Source organism: Carassius carassius, chromosome 1 (genome assembly GCF_963082965.1).
Source record: "Carassius carassius chromosome 1, fCarCar2.1, whole genome shotgun sequence".
In the NCBI taxonomy this organism is placed as follows: domain Eukaryota; kingdom Metazoa; phylum Chordata; class Actinopteri; order Cypriniformes; family Cyprinidae; genus Carassius; species Carassius carassius.
This window is the reverse complement of record NC_081755.1, coordinates 6,301,150-6,319,641: the sequence shown is the minus strand read 5'-3', so window position 1 is coordinate 6,319,641 and position 18,492 is coordinate 6,301,150. Positions and strand designations below refer to the sequence as shown.

Below are 18,492 nucleotides of genomic sequence, written 5' to 3'. Positions count from 1 at the left end.
CTAAGTAATACGAACAGCATCAAACTACTATTACTGTAAGAAAATACTCCTATTATTAAATAGTGCAAATAGAATCTGTTGCTAGAAAACATACTTGGTGTAAATAGAATTCATTGTATTCAAATAGCCCCTGCCAAAATCTGGAAGATGAAACCTGTGATATTAATTTTATCCACTAGAGGGAGCCACATGTTTTCAGTTTTATTGAAAATAAATGCAATAAATGTGTATAACCGTAGTGTAGCAACAGTAGTTTAATATTATTCGTGTGCATAGAAATATGTGATATGCTTGTAGATCATTTACCCCAGTAAAACACACTTATACAAGTATCTCACAGAAGTAGGTACACCCCTTGCATTTTTGTAAATATTTTATTATATCTTTTCATGTGACAACACTGAAAAAATGACACTTTGCTACAATGTAAAGTAGTGAGTGTACAGCTTGTATAACACTGTACATTTGCTGTCCCCTCAAAATAACTCAACACATAGCCATTAATGTCTAAAGCGCTGGCCACAAAAGTGAGTATACCCTAGGTATACATAAAGATGGCGTAGGCTATAAGAAGATCAATAAGACCCTGAAACTAAGCTGCAGCACGGTGGCCAAGACCATACAGCGGTTTAACAGGACAGGTTCCACTCAGAACAGGAGTCGCCATGGTCTACCAAAGAAGTTGAATGCACGTGCTCAGCGTCATATCCAGAGGTTGTGTTTTGGAAATAGATGTATGAGTGCTGCCAGCATTGCTGCAGAGGTTGAAGGGGATGGAGGGGGGGTCAGCCTGTGAGTGCTCAGACTGCATCAAATTGGTCTGCATGGCTGTCATCCCAGAAGGAAGCCTCTTGTGAAGATGATGCACAAGAAAGCCCAATTAGACATATACACTTAGGGGTTTACTGACATTTGTGGCCACCAATTTAGACATTACAATTATTTTGAGGGGACAGCAAATTAACAGTTATACAAGCTGTTCACTCACTACTTTACATTGTAGCAAAGTGTCATTTCTTCAGTGTTGTCTCATGAAAAGGTATAATAACATATTTACAAAATGTGAGGGGTGTACTCACTTCTGTGAGATACTGTATAGTGCTGTACTACAGGGACGGTTCTAGACACTTTTAGGTGGGCTTCAACCACCCTATTTGTGTGCCTCAGCCCCCTAGAACTATAATCAGCAATCTGAAGGATTTTTTTTTTCTTTTTCAAAAGGTTCCGTATAGTTCACTTTAATTTTTTGCATTCAGTTTTGGCTTTCTCATATGTCCCTATTTCTGTTACATCCCTTTTGAGCCATGAGGCATATCAGGTTAATTAACTTAAGTTGACTGTTATAGGTTGACTTATTTTTTTTTTTTTTAAGCAGTGCAGCACTCAGAGTTTAAGGAAATGTGGGATCAATCTGAGTTTTTTCCCCTCACTGAATGTTTGTGATTCCCTTGAATCTGTATTAGTTTTTGTCATGTCACTCACACCAGGCTCCTGATCTTGATTCAGTACAGGATTCATTTCATGTGATTCTGTTGCATATTGATTTTGGTTTGATCCAGTGGCTGGAGTTTCATCAGATGCTGCTGCATTCTGGGTCTAGGATAAAGACAAAAGTAAAAAAAAAAACATTATTCATAAGACAACTGTTCAATATAAAGTAAATAACTATTGTAGATAAAAAATACATCTGTTTATAAGAAATTAACCTGAGAATAGTGGTTCCCTATCTGTCGGTCACTACGAGTTATGTCGAACGACATATGGGGTCTCACTTGGAAGGCCAATCATCTCTGAGCTTAAGAGAAAATGGCAATGAAAATTGGCTGGTGGATTTTACACACCTGAGGTGCATCCACTCATTCAGATTTTTGCTTCGGAGCTGAGTGGTTGTATGAATAGCGGTTATACTAAATAAAGCCATTCAACTGCTGTGTGTCTGGAAGCTGTTCTGGTTGGCGGTCCGGCGCGAACAGCGATGTCCCATTCAGCGATTCCCGTGGGCACTTCAACAAAAAAAACGGACGATTTGTGTCTTTTTTAAAGACGCCGTTTCGTCCGTGTCCTTCTGGATGCGGTCCTTTCCTGTCCTCTGACAACGGCCACTACCATTGTCTTCAGTGTCTGGGCATTCAGCTCAATGAAGACGCATTCGTGGATGGTTCATGCCTGCACTGCGTGTATGACCATTGCAAAGCTGCGATAGCGTCTCTCCTTTCTTAAAGGGAAAGCAGCAGACCAATCTGAAACTACCCGTTCCAGTTACTCTGCCACAAGCAGAGGACCGCCAGCTAGTGCTCTGAGAGATTTGACGGTGACAGTGAAAGCTTCTCCGCTGGGCCATGCCCCATGGACCTCTCACCCCTTCCCCAGTGCTTGTCCTGTGCGGCTGCTGAGTGATTTCTGCTGGGCTGTCTTATGACACTCCCAGCATGTCCTTCAGTTTACGGCCGCGGGATCAGATGTCGATTGCAGCATGGTGGGATGGGCTGTTGACCTCTGTGGATGAAGATTCGGACCCAGAGTTGCCAGCCATGCTTGCTCGGGCAGCTGTGAGCATCAGGTTGGAGGTGAATACACTGTCCAGCCCTGAGTGCTTATGGCTGTGTGATTGGTTCTCAATGTAGAGTGCGGCTCAGCTGGCCTTGGGCTCTACCTTACCCAAGTATGCATTCCCCCAGTGAGCCACTGATCACTAAACTTATAACACACACTATGTGGTGATGACGTAGAAGGACTACGTGAGAACCACTATGGATGATATTGCTTTGCCGCCTTGTTATTATTTTCATGCACTCCGCACTATAATGTGATGCATGCAAAATACATAGTTTTGGCCGTTACAATGTCTCCATCCACAAACAGATGTACATTGTCTGCAGATTAAGGTATTTCATTGCACTTTAACAACTAATCTGAATGGCTTATATATGTGCAATATTTTAAACAAGCCCTCATTAACGGAGTTTAATGTCACAGTTATGTTTGAATGCATCTCTTTCTTGTTTCTGAAGTGGTGTGTCGGTCTCATCATGAGGCGCACGGTCCGGAGCACTGTATGACTGATGCAGCAGTTCAACTTCAACTTTACTCCAAATATATGAACTTACCTGTTTTCAATACTTTATATTTAACGTGTTCGTTTATGTCCAATATTAGTGTTAAACTGTTGGACTTGATGAAATCTACTATTGATTTTCACCGTTGACTGATTTTGCAGAACATAACTTCCGTGCGAAGATGAGGCAAATTTGTCACAGGACGCACGATATGACAGGACGTTTCGTCTGACCATATATAAACTAGCTGTTTTAAATACAGTATTTTTTATAAATAACGTTAGTTTATCAGTATGTTTGAAAGTATATTTTTTCGATTATTGGTGATTCCATAGGCTCTCTCTCATGCACCTGCACGGTTTAACCCTCTGAGGTCTAAGGGTATTTTTGGGGCCTGGAGAAGTTTTGTCATGCCCTGATATTTGTGCTTTTTTCAGTTTCTTAAATGGCTAAAGTCTAATCTCACTGTAATCAGTACAAACTGGGCTATAATAATATGTGAGCAGCATGTGTTTTTGAGAAAAAAAATTATGCATGGTTAGTGAAAAACTAATAATGTTATATCACTTGAATAAGGCAATAAAACACATACAGAACATGATGTATGTTCTGTATGTGTTGATGTATTGGTTCCCGGGACTTTTGAGACCTGGAGCTTGTAGCCTAGAATTTTTCTTTCTAAATTATGTGAAAATCATCTTGTTTACTCATTCACAGAAAACTATATATTGATTTAAATTTTCTAAGACACTTTTGTTGGTAAAAGTCATATGTAAGTAGGCGTCGACTATCATGAATATCATTGTGATTTACACCTGAGAAGGCAAAGGCCTGCATAATGAGCTGCATAATGAGCCTTTCAGTCAGCTGTGCCACTGAGAGTGAGGAGTTACAAGAAAGATTGTGAGGACAAAATAAATGAATATAATTTTATGTTTGTAATTTATTTAGAATATATTTAATTATCCCATAACATAATTTAAAATTCACTTGCGAGTGCGGTTAAACAGTTTATTAGGAACAATCAAAGCTGACTTTCAAGGCTGATTTTTTTGCATCATTACTCCAGTCACACAATCCTTCAGAAATCCTTTTAACAATCTTATTTTCTACAAAAAAAACATTTATTGTTATTATTATCATCATCATTAATATTATTATTTTTATCATTATTATTAATGTTGAAAAGAGCTGAGAATATTTTTTCAGGTTTTTTTTTGGGGGGGGGGGGATAAATTGAAAGAACAGCATTGTTTGTTACATTTGTTAGAGTTACATATATATTATTTACATCAAACTTGAATGGTATGGTATTGTATATTGTTATTGAAACTTCATAATGTTTCACTTGATTCTACATTTAGCCAGGAATTATAGTTTGGAAAAAGTCCTTGGAAAAAGTCTAACTAGTAAAATGAACCATTCACTGTTGCCGGGACAAGTTCTTGGCTCCTAAGCATAAAAAGAGATAAGAGTGGATGCCCCTGTCACCTATTAATACCTGTAGACACGTGGAGTGGTTCAGGTATGTAAAATTCACTAGCCAATTTTCATTGGCGTTTTCTCTTAAACTCAGAGATGATTGGCCTCCCAAGTGAGACCCCATATGTCATTTAACATAACGTCTCCATTCCCTCCATCAGGAACGAGGGTTATGTACATAACCAAGATGTTCTGTTCTGTATCAGTGGATGGAATGCTAACTCACTTCTTTTAGAACGGATGTGTGTAATTATTGAATTTACATTAAATGCATGCAGTAAATACTTTAAAAGTACTACTTTACAATAAGGTTTCATTAGTTAGTTAGTTAAGTACAGTACTAAAATTAAAAAACACTAAATAATTTCCCTAAAACATTAACCATTAGTTAATGTTAATATCAACATTTAGTATATATTATTAAAATTTATCGTGGTCCTGAGCTAACATAAACTAAAACAATTATATTCTGTTGATGACACCTAATGATTGTACAGCAATACACAATAAAGAGCAATATAAATCCCTCATTCATTCATTCACTTAGCTTACATTGTTCTCTAGTTTGGCTGAGTTTTTCGTTTCCTTTACTTGTTAATCTCTAATCTCAAAGCCCATCTGCACCTTTCTTGGTTGTTATTTTTTCTCCTGAGTTTCCATAATCTGTTGGATTTATTGGATTAAAGTAATTCTTTAATTATGTTATTTGTGTACAAAGCTCTAAACAACCTTTCTCCTCCACATCTCTCTGAGCTGAGTGTAGTACACATTCCAGCTGGCCCCAAGCTATGGAATAATTTGCCATTATCCATCAGAATAGCTTCTTCAGTGTCTGAGTTCAAAAGTCTTTTAAAAACGTATCTTTTTTCTCCTGCTTTTAATGTTTTGTGATTGTGGTTTTCTAATGACGTGTTTATTGTGTTATAAACACTGACGTGTTTATAAGTGTAACTTTGGTATACTTTTTTTTTAAAGTGGACAAATCTGGAAGTATTAGTGACACTGTTTCTGTGTCTATTTAGAGCATACGGTGGTTCCCATCGCTTCATATCAACACACTGAGTAGATGGCCAATCAGAGCACACCTCGCTTTTCAGACCGATGAGCTGTTGTATCATGTACTGTAATTCCTAATGCTACCTCTAGGGACGTTGTATTGTAAGAAGAAGAAGTGGGTTCAACAGAAAAGAAGAAGAAGGGGTTTAGTTAAAAGACATGTGATGTTACTGTTTGGAATATAGTGAGGTCTGGAAGATAATCGTCGTGCTTATTACTTATACATAATCAAACAAAATTGGCGACGAGGATACTACGTTTTGCATAACATTACTGACTTATCAACAATGTCTCTGCATGTCTCTGCACCGTCAGTGTTCCTGGCTTGCCCGGGAGAGCCTACCATGCCATTCGACATGTGGTTGCGCATGTTCAATAACTCATCAATAACTATTTAACGGTTATCAACGCAGTGGGCGATGCATGGCCTGAAGCTCGGAAGAGGGCTACACTACTTCATTGTTTAGGCGCAGAGGGTCAACGGATCTTTTATGCACTGCCAGACACCGGTGAGACATATGATTCTGCTGTCGATGCTTTAAAAAAACACTTCATGCCCAAAGTTAATGTTGTCGTGGAGCAGCATACATTCAGAAAAAGAGTACAAGCTTCACACGAAAACATACAACAGTACGTTGCTGCTTTACATGCACTCGCCGCTAACTGTGACTTCGGTGATAAAGTGGATGATATGATTCGCGATCAATTGCTGGAACATTTGCACAGTGATGATATTAGACAGAGGCTTTTACTCGAGCCGGACCAGACATTACAGAAAGCTACTACACTTGCAACACAATTAAAAGCTGCGGCTGAGCACGCCAAGAGAATGACGGCCGACAGAGATGCTCCAGTGCGCGCCGTACAAGTCAAGCCAAATCACGCGAGAGGGAAACACCATTCACTTCCGACTACTGCCCACGCTTCGTCGAACCGTAAGTCCTGTTTTAGATGCGGTTCAGACAAACACCTAGCTAACTCAGCACAGTGCCCAGCTGCAAAGGTGTTTTGTAAATTATGCAACAAGAAGGGACATTTTGCTCGTGTGTCCCGTTCAGCCCCAGCAAGTGATGTGCGCGATGTCACAGTAAGTGATGTCACAATACTATATCTAGATAATTCTGCTGAAGTACAAAAGAAACTACATTGCGAAGTGACTGTCAATACTCCTGCTTCACCTAGCACCAAAGTACAATTTGTTGTGGATACAGGCTCTTCTGTGTCTATATTGCCTCTTCACATTTATTAATACCATTTCAGTGCTACACAATTATCAACACCTGCCATCCGTCTTGTGACTTACACACAGGAATACATACCTGTACTTGGATGCCTGCAAGCACAAGCGTGTGTATCAAATGCGTCAGCTGCTGCCACATTCTTCGATGTGGATAAAGGGACTGCTTTGTTAGGCATGGACTTGATTTCTGCCCTAAAACTTCAAATAAAAGGTGATAATGTCTGCTCCTCGGTCATGGCCACCAATACCACATCCCTGACAGATACTGAAATAGGATGTGTAAAAAACTTTGTCCACAAGGCAAAAATTTACCCCTCAGTAAAACCTGTGCGTCAGAAACTGCGACGCTTACCTTTTGCAGTCCTAACATCTGTTTCAGCTGAATTAGAGTGTCTGCTGAAAACAGGCGTCATCGAACGTGTGGATGCTTCAGCCTGGGTGTCCCCCATCGTTGTTACTGGGAAGAAAGCAGGTGGGATACGAATGTGTGCCGACTTAAGAGAAGTTAACAAAGCCGTCATTACTGACTGTTATCCATTACCACACATTGATGAAATGCTTACCAGCCTTAGCGGTGCTACAGTATTTTCTACTATGGATCTGGCTAATACATACTATCAGATTCCCCTGCATGAGGAGTGTAGAGATATTACAGCTTTTATCACTCATGACGGCCTGTTCAGATACTGCAGGGTTCCCTATGGCCTGGCGTCGGCACCCTCAGCTTTCCAAAAGATGATGGCTACCATCCTGGAGGGCGTACCAGGTGTCAAAAATTACCTGGATGATGTTATCGTCTATGGAAAGACATCTGAGGAGCATGACTCGAACCTCAGTACTGTGTTGCAGAAATTGAAAGAGTCTGGGCTGATGCTAAATGATAAAAAATGCAATTTCAAACAGACTTCATTGCGGTTCCTGGGCCATATAATCAACGCTCATGGAATCTTACCTGATCAAGAGCACCTAGATGCTGTCCGTGAAGCTCCGCCTCCATCTGATGCAGCATCTCTGCAATCCTTCCTAGGATTAGTGTCCTGGTAGTCAAAATTCCTGCCTGGATTTGCGACAGTTGTTGCTCCAATGCATGAGTGTGCTAAAGGAAAAGGACAATTTTCTTGGACGCTTGCTGCTCAAAACAGTTTTGAGAAAATTAAACAGATGCTTGTGTCCAGTCCGTTCCTTGCCATTTATGACCCCACACTTCATTCAGTCATTTCAACGGATGCCAGTGACTACGGGTTGGGTGCAGTGTTCACCCAAGTGCAACTAGACGGAACAGAAAAACCAGTGGCTTTTGCTTCCCGCACACTCACTAATGCTGAAAATAAATATTCTATAGTGGAGAAGGAGGCTCTGGCATGTGTGTGGGCTACTGAAAAATGGCTAACGTATGTGTGGGGCCATCGTTTTACACTTCGCACAGATCACCAGGCACTCACCACTTTACTGACTACAAAAGGCATGGGGAGAGCCGGAATGCGGATTGCTCGTTGGGCAGCTCGTCTGCTTTGTTTTGTCTATGATGTTGTCTATCAGCCGGGTTCCCAGAACCACACAGCAGACTGCTTATCTCGTCTTCCCATGCCGACACCTGCTGATTCCCCCGGTGATTTGGAGCCTGAAATAGTTGTATTAATTTCTTCAACATTAAGTTCTCTTTCAGTGACTGATTTTGAAACTGCCTGTGCTGCTTGTCCTGAACTGGAAATGCTGTGAAAGCAAATTACACAGGGCTGGCCAGCCTCCATCAAAGCGGTGAGTCAGGACATGATTCCATACTTCAGAGTGAGAGAGGAACTCGCAGTGAAAGATGCTTTAATTTTCAAAGGAACAAGGTTGTTAGTCCCTGTGGCCCTGTGACACACTTTGATTTCCTTGGCACACGAGTCTCACCAAGGCATAGTCAGCACAAAACAGAGGTTACGGGATCTTTACTGGTGGCCCCAGATGGACGCTCAGGTCCAGTCAATGATTGCTATATGCATACCCTGCCAGTCCAATGACAAATCTGCTGTGACGCATCCAGCACCTCTGCAGGCAGTTCAGTTTCCTGAGGGTCCGTGGAAAAAACAGGGTCTGGATATAGTCGGACCATTTGAAACAGCCACCCATGGTTGCAGATATGCTATAACGCTCACAGACTATCATTCCAAGTGGCCTGAGCTTGCATTTGCTAGCAGTGCAACTACTGAGGATGTTCTCAAATTTCTGAACACTGTTTTTAGTCGTCATGGCAACCCAGAGTGTATCGTTACGGATAATGGTACACAGTTCACCTCAACTGTGTTTGCTGAGTGTGTGAAGGAACGGGACATAAAACACATACGCACATCTGTGTACTATCCTGCAGCTAACGGTGCGGTCGAAAGATTTCATTGTGCATTGAAAGGTTGCATCCAGACTGCCATTCATCACTCACAACCATGGAACAGATCTGTTACCGAGTGGCTCCAGTCGTATCGGGCAACCCCTCATGCTACGACGGGTGTGTCACCATACAAGCTCTTGTATGGGAGGAAGATGCGAACCAAGCTTAACATCCAGCCTTTACATGAGGAGGGCAAATGTGATCTTGCTGCTGTCTGTGAACATGTGAAAAAGAAACAGGACAAAATGAAATTATACACTGAACACAAACGAAGTGCTGGTAATCCTCGCTTTTGCGTGGTTTACTATAGTCAAAAATGCAAACATCTCTGGCCACATTAATTTATGATTTAGGCTAGATAAATCATGATCTCATATTTTTAATTCTAAACAGAGAAATTTCATAAAAAGTTGAGTAGTTTGCATCACTGAAAAGTCTATTACTGTCAGTTACTAAACATTTCAATTGTAAAACAGTTTTTTAATACAGTATTACTTAAATCTTTCCACAAACTCTAATTGCATTGTGACAGTGACAGTAAGACCTGCATTTTTCAGGCCCTCATCCAGCCAGTGTACAGTACCTGGTACTTTTTTTTAGTACCACTTTGGTTAAGGTTTTCCAAGTGAACCGTATAGTTAACAAAACGTGACATGTAAACTATACTGATCAGTGATTTGCCGGAGGGAATTGTCACTACCTGCATCACTGAACTTGCGACACAATCACAACAGAACCAATAGATTTAAATCAGAACAGCCAGCAAAGGATCAAACTTAACTGTTTTGAATGAGTGCAAATTTTTTAACAATCAGAAAATGGCTGTTCTGTGGTCTGTTGAGGAAGTACAGATGTTCCTCTCATTGATAGCAGAGGAGTGGATCCAGCAAGAACTTGAGGAGGCGATGGGGAATGAAAAAGTTTTCAGGAGTCTTGGTGCAACTATAACAATGTGAATAAACCCGCCCTCTCTAAAGCAGTACTTAACTGCAGTGGAAAAGCGCCATAAGGCATGCCTTCCTGAGAGCTGTCCAAGGGAGCATTTGACCACATTTGTAGAGTGGGTGCTGGTAAACAATAATTCCCCATTTACCATCTTTGCCTCTGAGGATGTTACAAGCCCTGCTCCAAATCTGGATCCAGAACTCAACAAGCTATCACCCCACTAAATGGATAAATTCCAGAACTAACACCTGCCCCAATGTTTGAGCCAATGCCAAATAAATGTAATGAGCCAATCATCCTTTCTGGAGCTGGAGCATCAAGAAACTTCTGAACAGGTGTGTGAGTCGCCAACATCTTGCATTGCCAGGGAATTGCTTGTGGAGTACAAGTGTATGGAGGAAGACCCCGCACACACTCCCACCACTGAGAGTGAGTTGCTGTTGATCTTCAATAGACATTTTAATTATTTGGATAAGGATAGTTCCCTTTTTCTCCCGTCCTCACTGATCCTTCCTGGCTTTGAATTTTCTGTTCCCCAATTGGTCTTTACAAGCTCAGATTTTGCTGTGTTCCCACTGGTTCCACCCAGTTTGGAACTTCCTGTTTACCCACTAATGCACACCCAGCTCAGTTTTTCCTATGCACCCACTAGTCCTGCCCCCCTGTGTATCTAGAGTTCCCACTCAACCTCCCTCTCCCAATACCTCTTCCAAAATCAGCTGGTTCCTTAGCCCTGGTCAAGAGGATCTCGGGCTCTGATCTCAGTACTCAACCTTAGCATGTCACACTTCCAGCTTCACCTTGGCTCCTCCCTCCCTCACTATCGACTACCATACTTAGAGCTCCACCGGACTCCCTCATCCATTTGGATCTGCCTTGATCATTCGTAATCCTGTCTGCACTTTTGGAACAAATCTTTGGTCTTGCCTGCGCCTTGGTCCTCTGTCCCACTAGCTCAGCCTCAGTCCTGTGGTTCCCTGGCTTCATATTGGACACTCGTTGCTGTGGCTTTGCCTCAATTTCTGAAACCATCTTTGTTGTTTGGTCCCATCTGCTCTCCATCTGCACCTAGGGCTCCACTGCCATCGGCTCTGTCGCTGTCATTCATCCCCCAGGGGTTGAATGCTAAATGTTGAATGTTTTTAAATGATCAAAAGGCATACTTTGTTTGACAGTGTAACAACTACAATGCAAACTGACAAGTTTTTTTAAAGTGATGGAGCTAAAACTGCACACATTGCTTTTACATTCAAGCATTTTGACGGTAGATCATAAATTAATAACTTGTCAGAGAAATTGCTCAAAAGGATCTAAGACTTCACTGCACTAAATGTTCAGCCCTCATTAAGCACATAATTTGGCCAGACACGCAGCAGGCACTACTAAAGGATAATAGAGAAGAACTGTATTCTTTACTTTTCGATGAGAAATTAGGTATTATAGTCAAAATCAACAGCTCATTTAGTTTCATTATTTGCTGAGATTGTTCATCTGGATGGAAGGGATGCAACGTCAATAACAGAGGCATTGCTAAAGGGGTGGTGTTAGCGCAGTGGATAATACGCATGCCTGTGGTGTGGGAGACCCGGGTTCGAATCCACTGTGAACCGCCAGTGTGTCCCTGAGCAAGACACTTAACCCCTAGTTGCTCCAGAGGCGTGCGACCTATATAGCAATTGTAAGTCGCTTTGGATAAAAGCGCCAGCTAAATGAATAAATGTAAATGTAAACTTTTTCCAAGAGAACAAGCTATGTCCTAAACTATGCATCAGGCTTGCAACTGACGGATGCAATGAAATGTGTGCACAGCACAATTCAGTTGTCACAAAATTTTGACAGTTCTTATTTGTGAAATGTGCGTCACTCAATTCAACTGTGCTCATCAATGCATGTTTTGCCAAGAAATGTTGAATATCAGATTTCACAAACATACACATGGTTTTTCGTATAGCCCCATTCGTCAGAAAAACTACCATCAAGTTCATACAGAGATCAATGTCGGAGAAGCACTGCTAAAAATCCTTCAGTTTTCAGACACTAGATGGCTGTCTGTCAGTGCATGGATGAATAAAGTGCTGGATCAATATGATAAATTGAAATTACACTTCCAGCTTGCCAAGTATAAAGACGGGAATGCGTAGATGCTGTATCAAATGTATTGTGATCCCGTCAATAAATATTTGGTGTTCCTGCAGCCCATTATTCAAGAAGCAAACAGGTTGAATAAAATGTTTCGGCTGAAAAATGCAAATCAATGCAAGCTTTTCAATTAATTGATCCCATTCTACATGAACCTGCTCAGAAGAGTTGCAAAAATCAACCTGGCAAACATGACTTAGTGGTCCAAGGTTAGTGATTTTGAAATGATCACAGAGAGCAACCACCTGCCTCTATCTTCAGTTGACTATTCATACAAGAGATGTTAAACATGTATTTTACATATGGGAGTGGCATATTTTGAGGTTTGGTATCATTGGGCTAGTTTGATTGGCCATTGGGCTAGTTTGGGACCGGATTTGATTGGCCATTAGGCTAGTTTTGATTGGCCACTGGGCTAGTTTTGTTGCAGAACCTGGCAACCCTATCCAACCTTGTACTGTTTTGCCTGTGTCTGTGTCCAGCTCATCGTCCTCCATGTGAAGTCCCCTCTATCCCTTCTCTGTTAAACTGTTAAAGCATTAACTTACATTAATGGGACCTTATTGTAAAGTGTTACCAGTAAATCTAAGTGCAGTGACACTAACCTGACAACACTTCAGAGACTTCGTGTCTGAAATACCTGTTTGTTAAGAGCAGCAAGACAAAAGATGTTCAATCAATAAATAAACCACAACTGATGCACAGAATTAATGTGAAAAATGCCTTTCAAATTCAGACAAATACAGTGTGATAGAAATATCTGCCTTGAACATTGATGTACTTACAGCATCCAAACATGAGCAAAATCAGCAGAGAAAGAGTAAAGATGCTTTCAGAGGAGAAGACAACAATTCTCAAATCGCCAACTGCACGCTCACCATTAACTGAGGATAAAATATTATTCAAATCAATCTTTATGACAGTTTTGCTAAATAACGTCAAATTGATGCAAGTGGTGTGCTTGCTCACCTGTTTTTAGCATCATTTCTGTCATCAGTGCAACAGCATTCAGCAAAACAACACCAATGGATCCCAATGCATACAAAATCTTTTTAAAGGTGAGGGTTAGATCTGCAGATTCATGTAAATTTATCTGTTACATTATTTGTTTAAAATGCAGATGTTACATTTATCACTGTCTTGTGGCAAAAAAAAAAAAATCCTCAGATGCTTGTCCAATTAGTTTTGATTGATTTTCATTAGGCAGACCAGTCGTTTTAACAGGTGTATACATTTACCCTTACTCTTTGGAAATTAACCAATATGCAGAAAAAATGCAATTGCAATTGTAAATTCAGTTTCATTTACTCACTGCACTCTTTTCTAACTAAAGATCTGTCAAAATGAATGCTTCACTTCCAAATACTTCACATCTGCCATTTGTATATTTGTGATAGTTTTATATTCTGTACTGTATTCATCAAATTTGATATTTTCTTTGGGTATTTAAGCCACATTTTTAAAGCTGAAACTTGGGCCGCTTTGATCTTTAAAGTGAGCCATAACAATCATACAAGTTATTTTTAAAACAAGACACTGAAATTGAAAATGAACAAATTGCAAAGTTATTTTATGTAGATAATTTATACAGTACCTAGATTTTCATTACTATGATTATATATTGCAATCATCCACAGCGCTTGCTGAAATACAGTCATACAGATCCATCCTGCAAAAACATCTGTGAACAGAAATATATATTAAAGAAATGTATTGAAAGATTAACCTTTTTATCAGTCAGAGATATAAAATGAAGTTATTATACAGTGGGGGAAATATTTATTAAATATTATAAAATATTGATACCCTGCTGATTTTGTAAGTTTGCCCACTTACAAAGTAATGAAGGTTCTGTCACTTTTATGATAGGTTTATTTTAATGGATAGAGATAGAATACCAACCAAAAAAAACAAAAAAAACTAATTATGTAAAGGTTAGACATTGATATGCATTTCAGAGACAGAAATAAATATTTAATCCCCTAACAAACAGCAAGAATTTTGGCTCCAAAAGATTTGTTATGTACCCATGTGGAAAACAGATTAGTTCTGTAACTTTAAGAAGTTACTCCTAATGTCAGATGGCTAGGTGTATAAGACACCTGTCCACACAATCTGTATCTTCCTTTCCAATCTCTCCCACCACCATGGGCAAGACCAAAGAGCTGTCAATGGATGTCAGAGACAAGTTTGTAGATCTGCACAAGGCTTGAATAGGCTTCAAGACCATCAGCAAGAAGCTTGGTGAGAATGAGACAACTGTTGGTGCGATTATTCGGAAATGGAAGAAATACAAAACAACCATCAATCCTCCTCGGTCTGGAGCTCCATGCAAGATCTTGCCTCATGGGGTAAGGATGATCATGAGAAAAGTCAGGGTCAGCCCTGAACTACACAGGAGGAGCTTTGTTAATGATCTTAAGGCAGTTGGTACCAGAGTTACCAAGCAAAACTTGTAACATCCTTGAAACAACATATTAACAATACTGGAAATCCTGCAACGCCCACAATACATGTACATGTATGAAGCTACATGTACAGGACCATTTAAAGTTTGCCAAAGAACATCTAAATTTATCGAAAGCTTGGGAGTAAATGCTGTGGTCAGTTGAGCATTTTGGCATTAACTAGACTCACCGTGTTTGAAGTAAGAGAAATGCTGACTATGACCCCAAGAACACTATCCTTACAGTCAAGCACGGAGGTGGACACATGCTTTGGGGGGGCTTTTCTGCTAAGGGTACAGGACGACTTCACCACATTTAAGGGGCAAATGGATGGAGACATCTACTGTAGAATCTTTGAAGAGGACCTCCATCCCTCAGCCAGAACACTGAAGATGGGTCATGGATGGGTCTTCCTGCATGACAATTACCGAAACATACCGCCAAAGCAGCAAAGGAGTGGCTCAAGAAGAAGCACATTAAGGTCTTGGAGACGCCTAGCCAGTCTCCAGACCTCAATCCTGAAACTTTTAGTTGCCAAACGACAGCCAAGTGGCCTTAAGGATTAAGAGAGGATCTGTAATGAAGAATGGATTAAAATTCCTCCTCAGATGTGTGCAAACCTGCTGACCAACCAACAAGACACTTCTTACCTCTAAGCTTGCCAGCAAAGGTTTCTGCACCAAGAAGTTAGTCATGTTTTGCTTAGGGATCAAATACTTATTTCACTCACTGAAATGCAAATCAATTTCTAACCTTATATATAATGTGTTTTTTTTCTGGATTATTTTGGTTGGTATTCTGTCTCTATCCATTAAAATAAACCTACCATAAAAACCCTTCATTTCTTTGTAATAGGGCAAACTTACAAAATCAGCAGGGTATCAAATAAATATTTTCCCTACTTTACTTTCCAATATTATAATATAAACTGGGTCTATACCTTTTTCAAATTTCATTGTTTCAATGCAGAAATAAATAACTACTACCATCATCATAAATGTGAAGGTTATCCATACAGTTTTACGGAGTAAAACTGAACCTGAAAAAGATATTAATGTTTTTAGTCAACAAACCATTTAAAACTCTTGAAGAGTGAAGTCAAAAACAACAAACATGAAGACAATCAAGGAAAAGATATCAGATATAAAATAGAACAAAAAATAAGTTAAAGTAAAAAAGTTCTGATTCAGTCAGTGAATTGACCCATAAACTCTGACAATTGAAATTCCAAATGTATGGAAACAGTTTTTTAAATTTAAAGTTTTAAAGACAGTTAGCCAATTTTCATTTTTGGATGAAATGTCTCTTTTAAGCTGAAAGTGAATTTTCTCAGTATCACATAGAACTATATACAGATGAGTTAACATACTTACATTTCCCCTTGTTTACATCAACCAAACAGAAGAATGACATAAAAAAGGTTATTGGGAAAATTATGGCAACAAGAAACCCTAAAAACAAAAATTAACAATGTTCAAGTAAGATTTCTGACAAAAAAGGACATTGTAATGTCATTGTAATCACATTAAAACCATTATTTTTCATCTCTCTTTAACCTTTTGCTACTTAATAAAATATCTTATAATAAATCAGATTTTGTTACTGTGAGGCTAATTCTCATTGTGCTTTTTGTTCTCAAAAAATGTGATCTATGTTTTATTTTTCTTTCTCTCTCAATATTGTAAATTCAGAAATGTCATAGATTTGATAAAGGTTTACTAACCTCCTCTGGCAGCTCCAAAAGCAATGTACAGGAGGGTGACGTGTAATGAAGGTAGAATAAAAGTGATGAATGCAGCAACAGCTGTTGATTTAACCCATATACATTCTGATATCTCTCCATGGCACGACTTTTCAGTCAACACTACAAAAAGTTAAAAAAATAAATAAATAAATTCAAATTCAAAACTTCAGTTCCACATTAAATTAAGGGGTTAAAATAATTAGCATTATTAAAAGTTGCAGACATGCTGGAATGGGAGTATTTATCCGATTCCATCAGAATATATTAATTTTTGATAGTATTAATTGGAGAATTGATACTTCACACATAATTGTACTGAACTACTGCTTCACAATCTAGTGATTTTTAAAGTATGAGATGGAGTTATTCCCATTTGTATAATATTCTTCTGAACACCTAACAAGATTAAAAGGTAGTACAAAAATTATAATGTGTGTGAGTATACATATATTAGAGATGCACCAATTCAAATTTCTCCACTGATACCAATACCTGATTATTCAGAGTGATATCTGCTGATAACAATAACAATACCTATAGTTTGGTGTGTTTTTTTATAGTAATAATTAATAAAAAAAACTTTATAAGAAATGCAAATAAACTTTTGTGACAAATTGTTTCAGAGTAACTGGTATCAGTTCTAAACACATAAACACATTAATATTATTCATATTAATTTAATATTAACTGACATTAAATTCTGAAGATAAAATTACTTCTTTCTGGCAGTTATTAATTCATAAAATTACTATTAATATTAAACCTTAAACTGGTGAGGTTTCTAAGACCATGTCCACACGTCAACAGGTATTTTTATAAACAGAGTTTTTCCGTCTTCTGTTTTTTAACTGTCCACATTAAAATGCAAACGCATGCTCTGATGCAAGAGCATGCCAAACCACTAGGGAGCGATATAACCTCAACCGTAAAGCCATGTTGGCCAATCAGTAGTGTGAAAATGTTTCCAGTAGGTGGAGATAACAGTGCATGCTCCAACGTCACAAGCCAAAAACTCTGGTTTCAATGTTTACGTGAATACACTGCAAACAGAGTTTTTGAAAATCTTTAACCTGGCCCCGTGTTTGCGTGTGGACAAATGGCCAAACCATGTAGAAAAAGCTGCAATTTAAAAAAATAACAGCGTTCATGTGGACAGGGCCTTAATAAATTCAATGCATTTCCTGCCCTCCTTTGATTGACAGAATATATTGGCCCTGATACACTGCTGTTTTTAAACTAGTGTGAATATTTGCTTTTATCAGCCTATAACAATTCTACCAATTATTGGCCAATATATTGGTGCATCACTAATATAATCAATTATTGATAAGCTGAAAATGCTGTCTTTACATACTAATGGAAAGACTTACAGTAAATGAAGTAGATGACACAGAGCATAATCATGAATCCAAATATAATGACCATTATGACTCTATCAGAGACATTATAATGCACCATTGATCCCAAGGCTTTGCTGAAAAGAACTGAAGGAAAATTAATGAACAACTTAGGTTGAGAAATTCAACACTAAACACATGAAGAATTATACTAAATCATGACTTTCAAGTGAAAATAAAGTAGTAATACCGGGTACATGTAATTTTTGTTTGCTGCAGATTATTGAAACTTTTTTTGTGCATGAATGACAGCATGATAAACATGACATCATGTGTTATAGCATTTAGATTTACCAACCTGAAGAATAAACGACTATTTCCAGGAAATATTCAGATTGAAGAGCTAAATCTGCAAACAAAAATGATTTGGGGTAGCTTAAATTCTCTGTATCAGTGTCAATTTAAACCAAGTGCAAATAGGCCACCTTGTTGGCAGAGGCTATTTATACTCACCCTGTCACAGTTTGTGTTATGTTATGGTCTTAGTCTACTTGTTTGACCTAGTTTCTGTCTCCACTTTGATTCACCTGTGTCTCATTAAATATCCTCATGTGCCTCGCTACTTAAGTTCTAGTCTGTTCTATGTTCGGTATTGTAGATATCTATGGGACTGTT

General features: G+C 39.0%; 1 protein-coding gene and 1 long non-coding RNA gene across 2 annotated transcripts in view; one reads left to right on the top strand and one right to left on the bottom strand.

Moving 5' to 3' along the window:
- Positions 1-1,052: 1,052 nt before the first annotated feature.
- The window catches only part of LOC132139978 (uncharacterized), a 65,894-nt gene continuing 48,454 nt past the window's right edge, over positions 1,053-18,492 (bottom strand). Inside the window, exons 7-16 of the mRNA XM_059548724.1 lie at positions 18,176-18,226; positions 17,851-17,964; positions 16,460-16,600; positions 16,110-16,187; positions 15,677-15,775; positions 13,884-13,970; positions 13,259-13,360; positions 13,075-13,173; positions 12,895-12,929; positions 1,053-1,596 (exon numbers count right to left, since the gene is read on the bottom strand). Coding sequence (XP_059404707.1) covers positions 1,384-1,596; positions 12,895-12,929; positions 13,075-13,173; positions 13,259-13,360; positions 13,884-13,970; positions 15,677-15,775; positions 16,110-16,187; positions 16,460-16,600; positions 17,851-17,964; positions 18,176-18,226 — 1,019 coding nt within the window. The 3' untranslated portion in view covers positions 1,053-1,383. The remainder of the gene's footprint in view (positions 1,597-12,894; positions 12,930-13,074; positions 13,174-13,258; positions 13,361-13,883; positions 13,971-15,676; positions 15,776-16,109; positions 16,188-16,459; positions 16,601-17,850; positions 17,965-18,175; positions 18,227-18,492) is intronic.
- On the top strand, positions 5,648-7,822 carry LOC132104206 (uncharacterized). Its single transcript, XR_009423519.1, has 3 exons — positions 5,648-5,738; positions 6,992-7,125; positions 7,479-7,822. It is a non-coding gene; the product is annotated as an uncharacterized LOC132104206 (long non-coding RNA).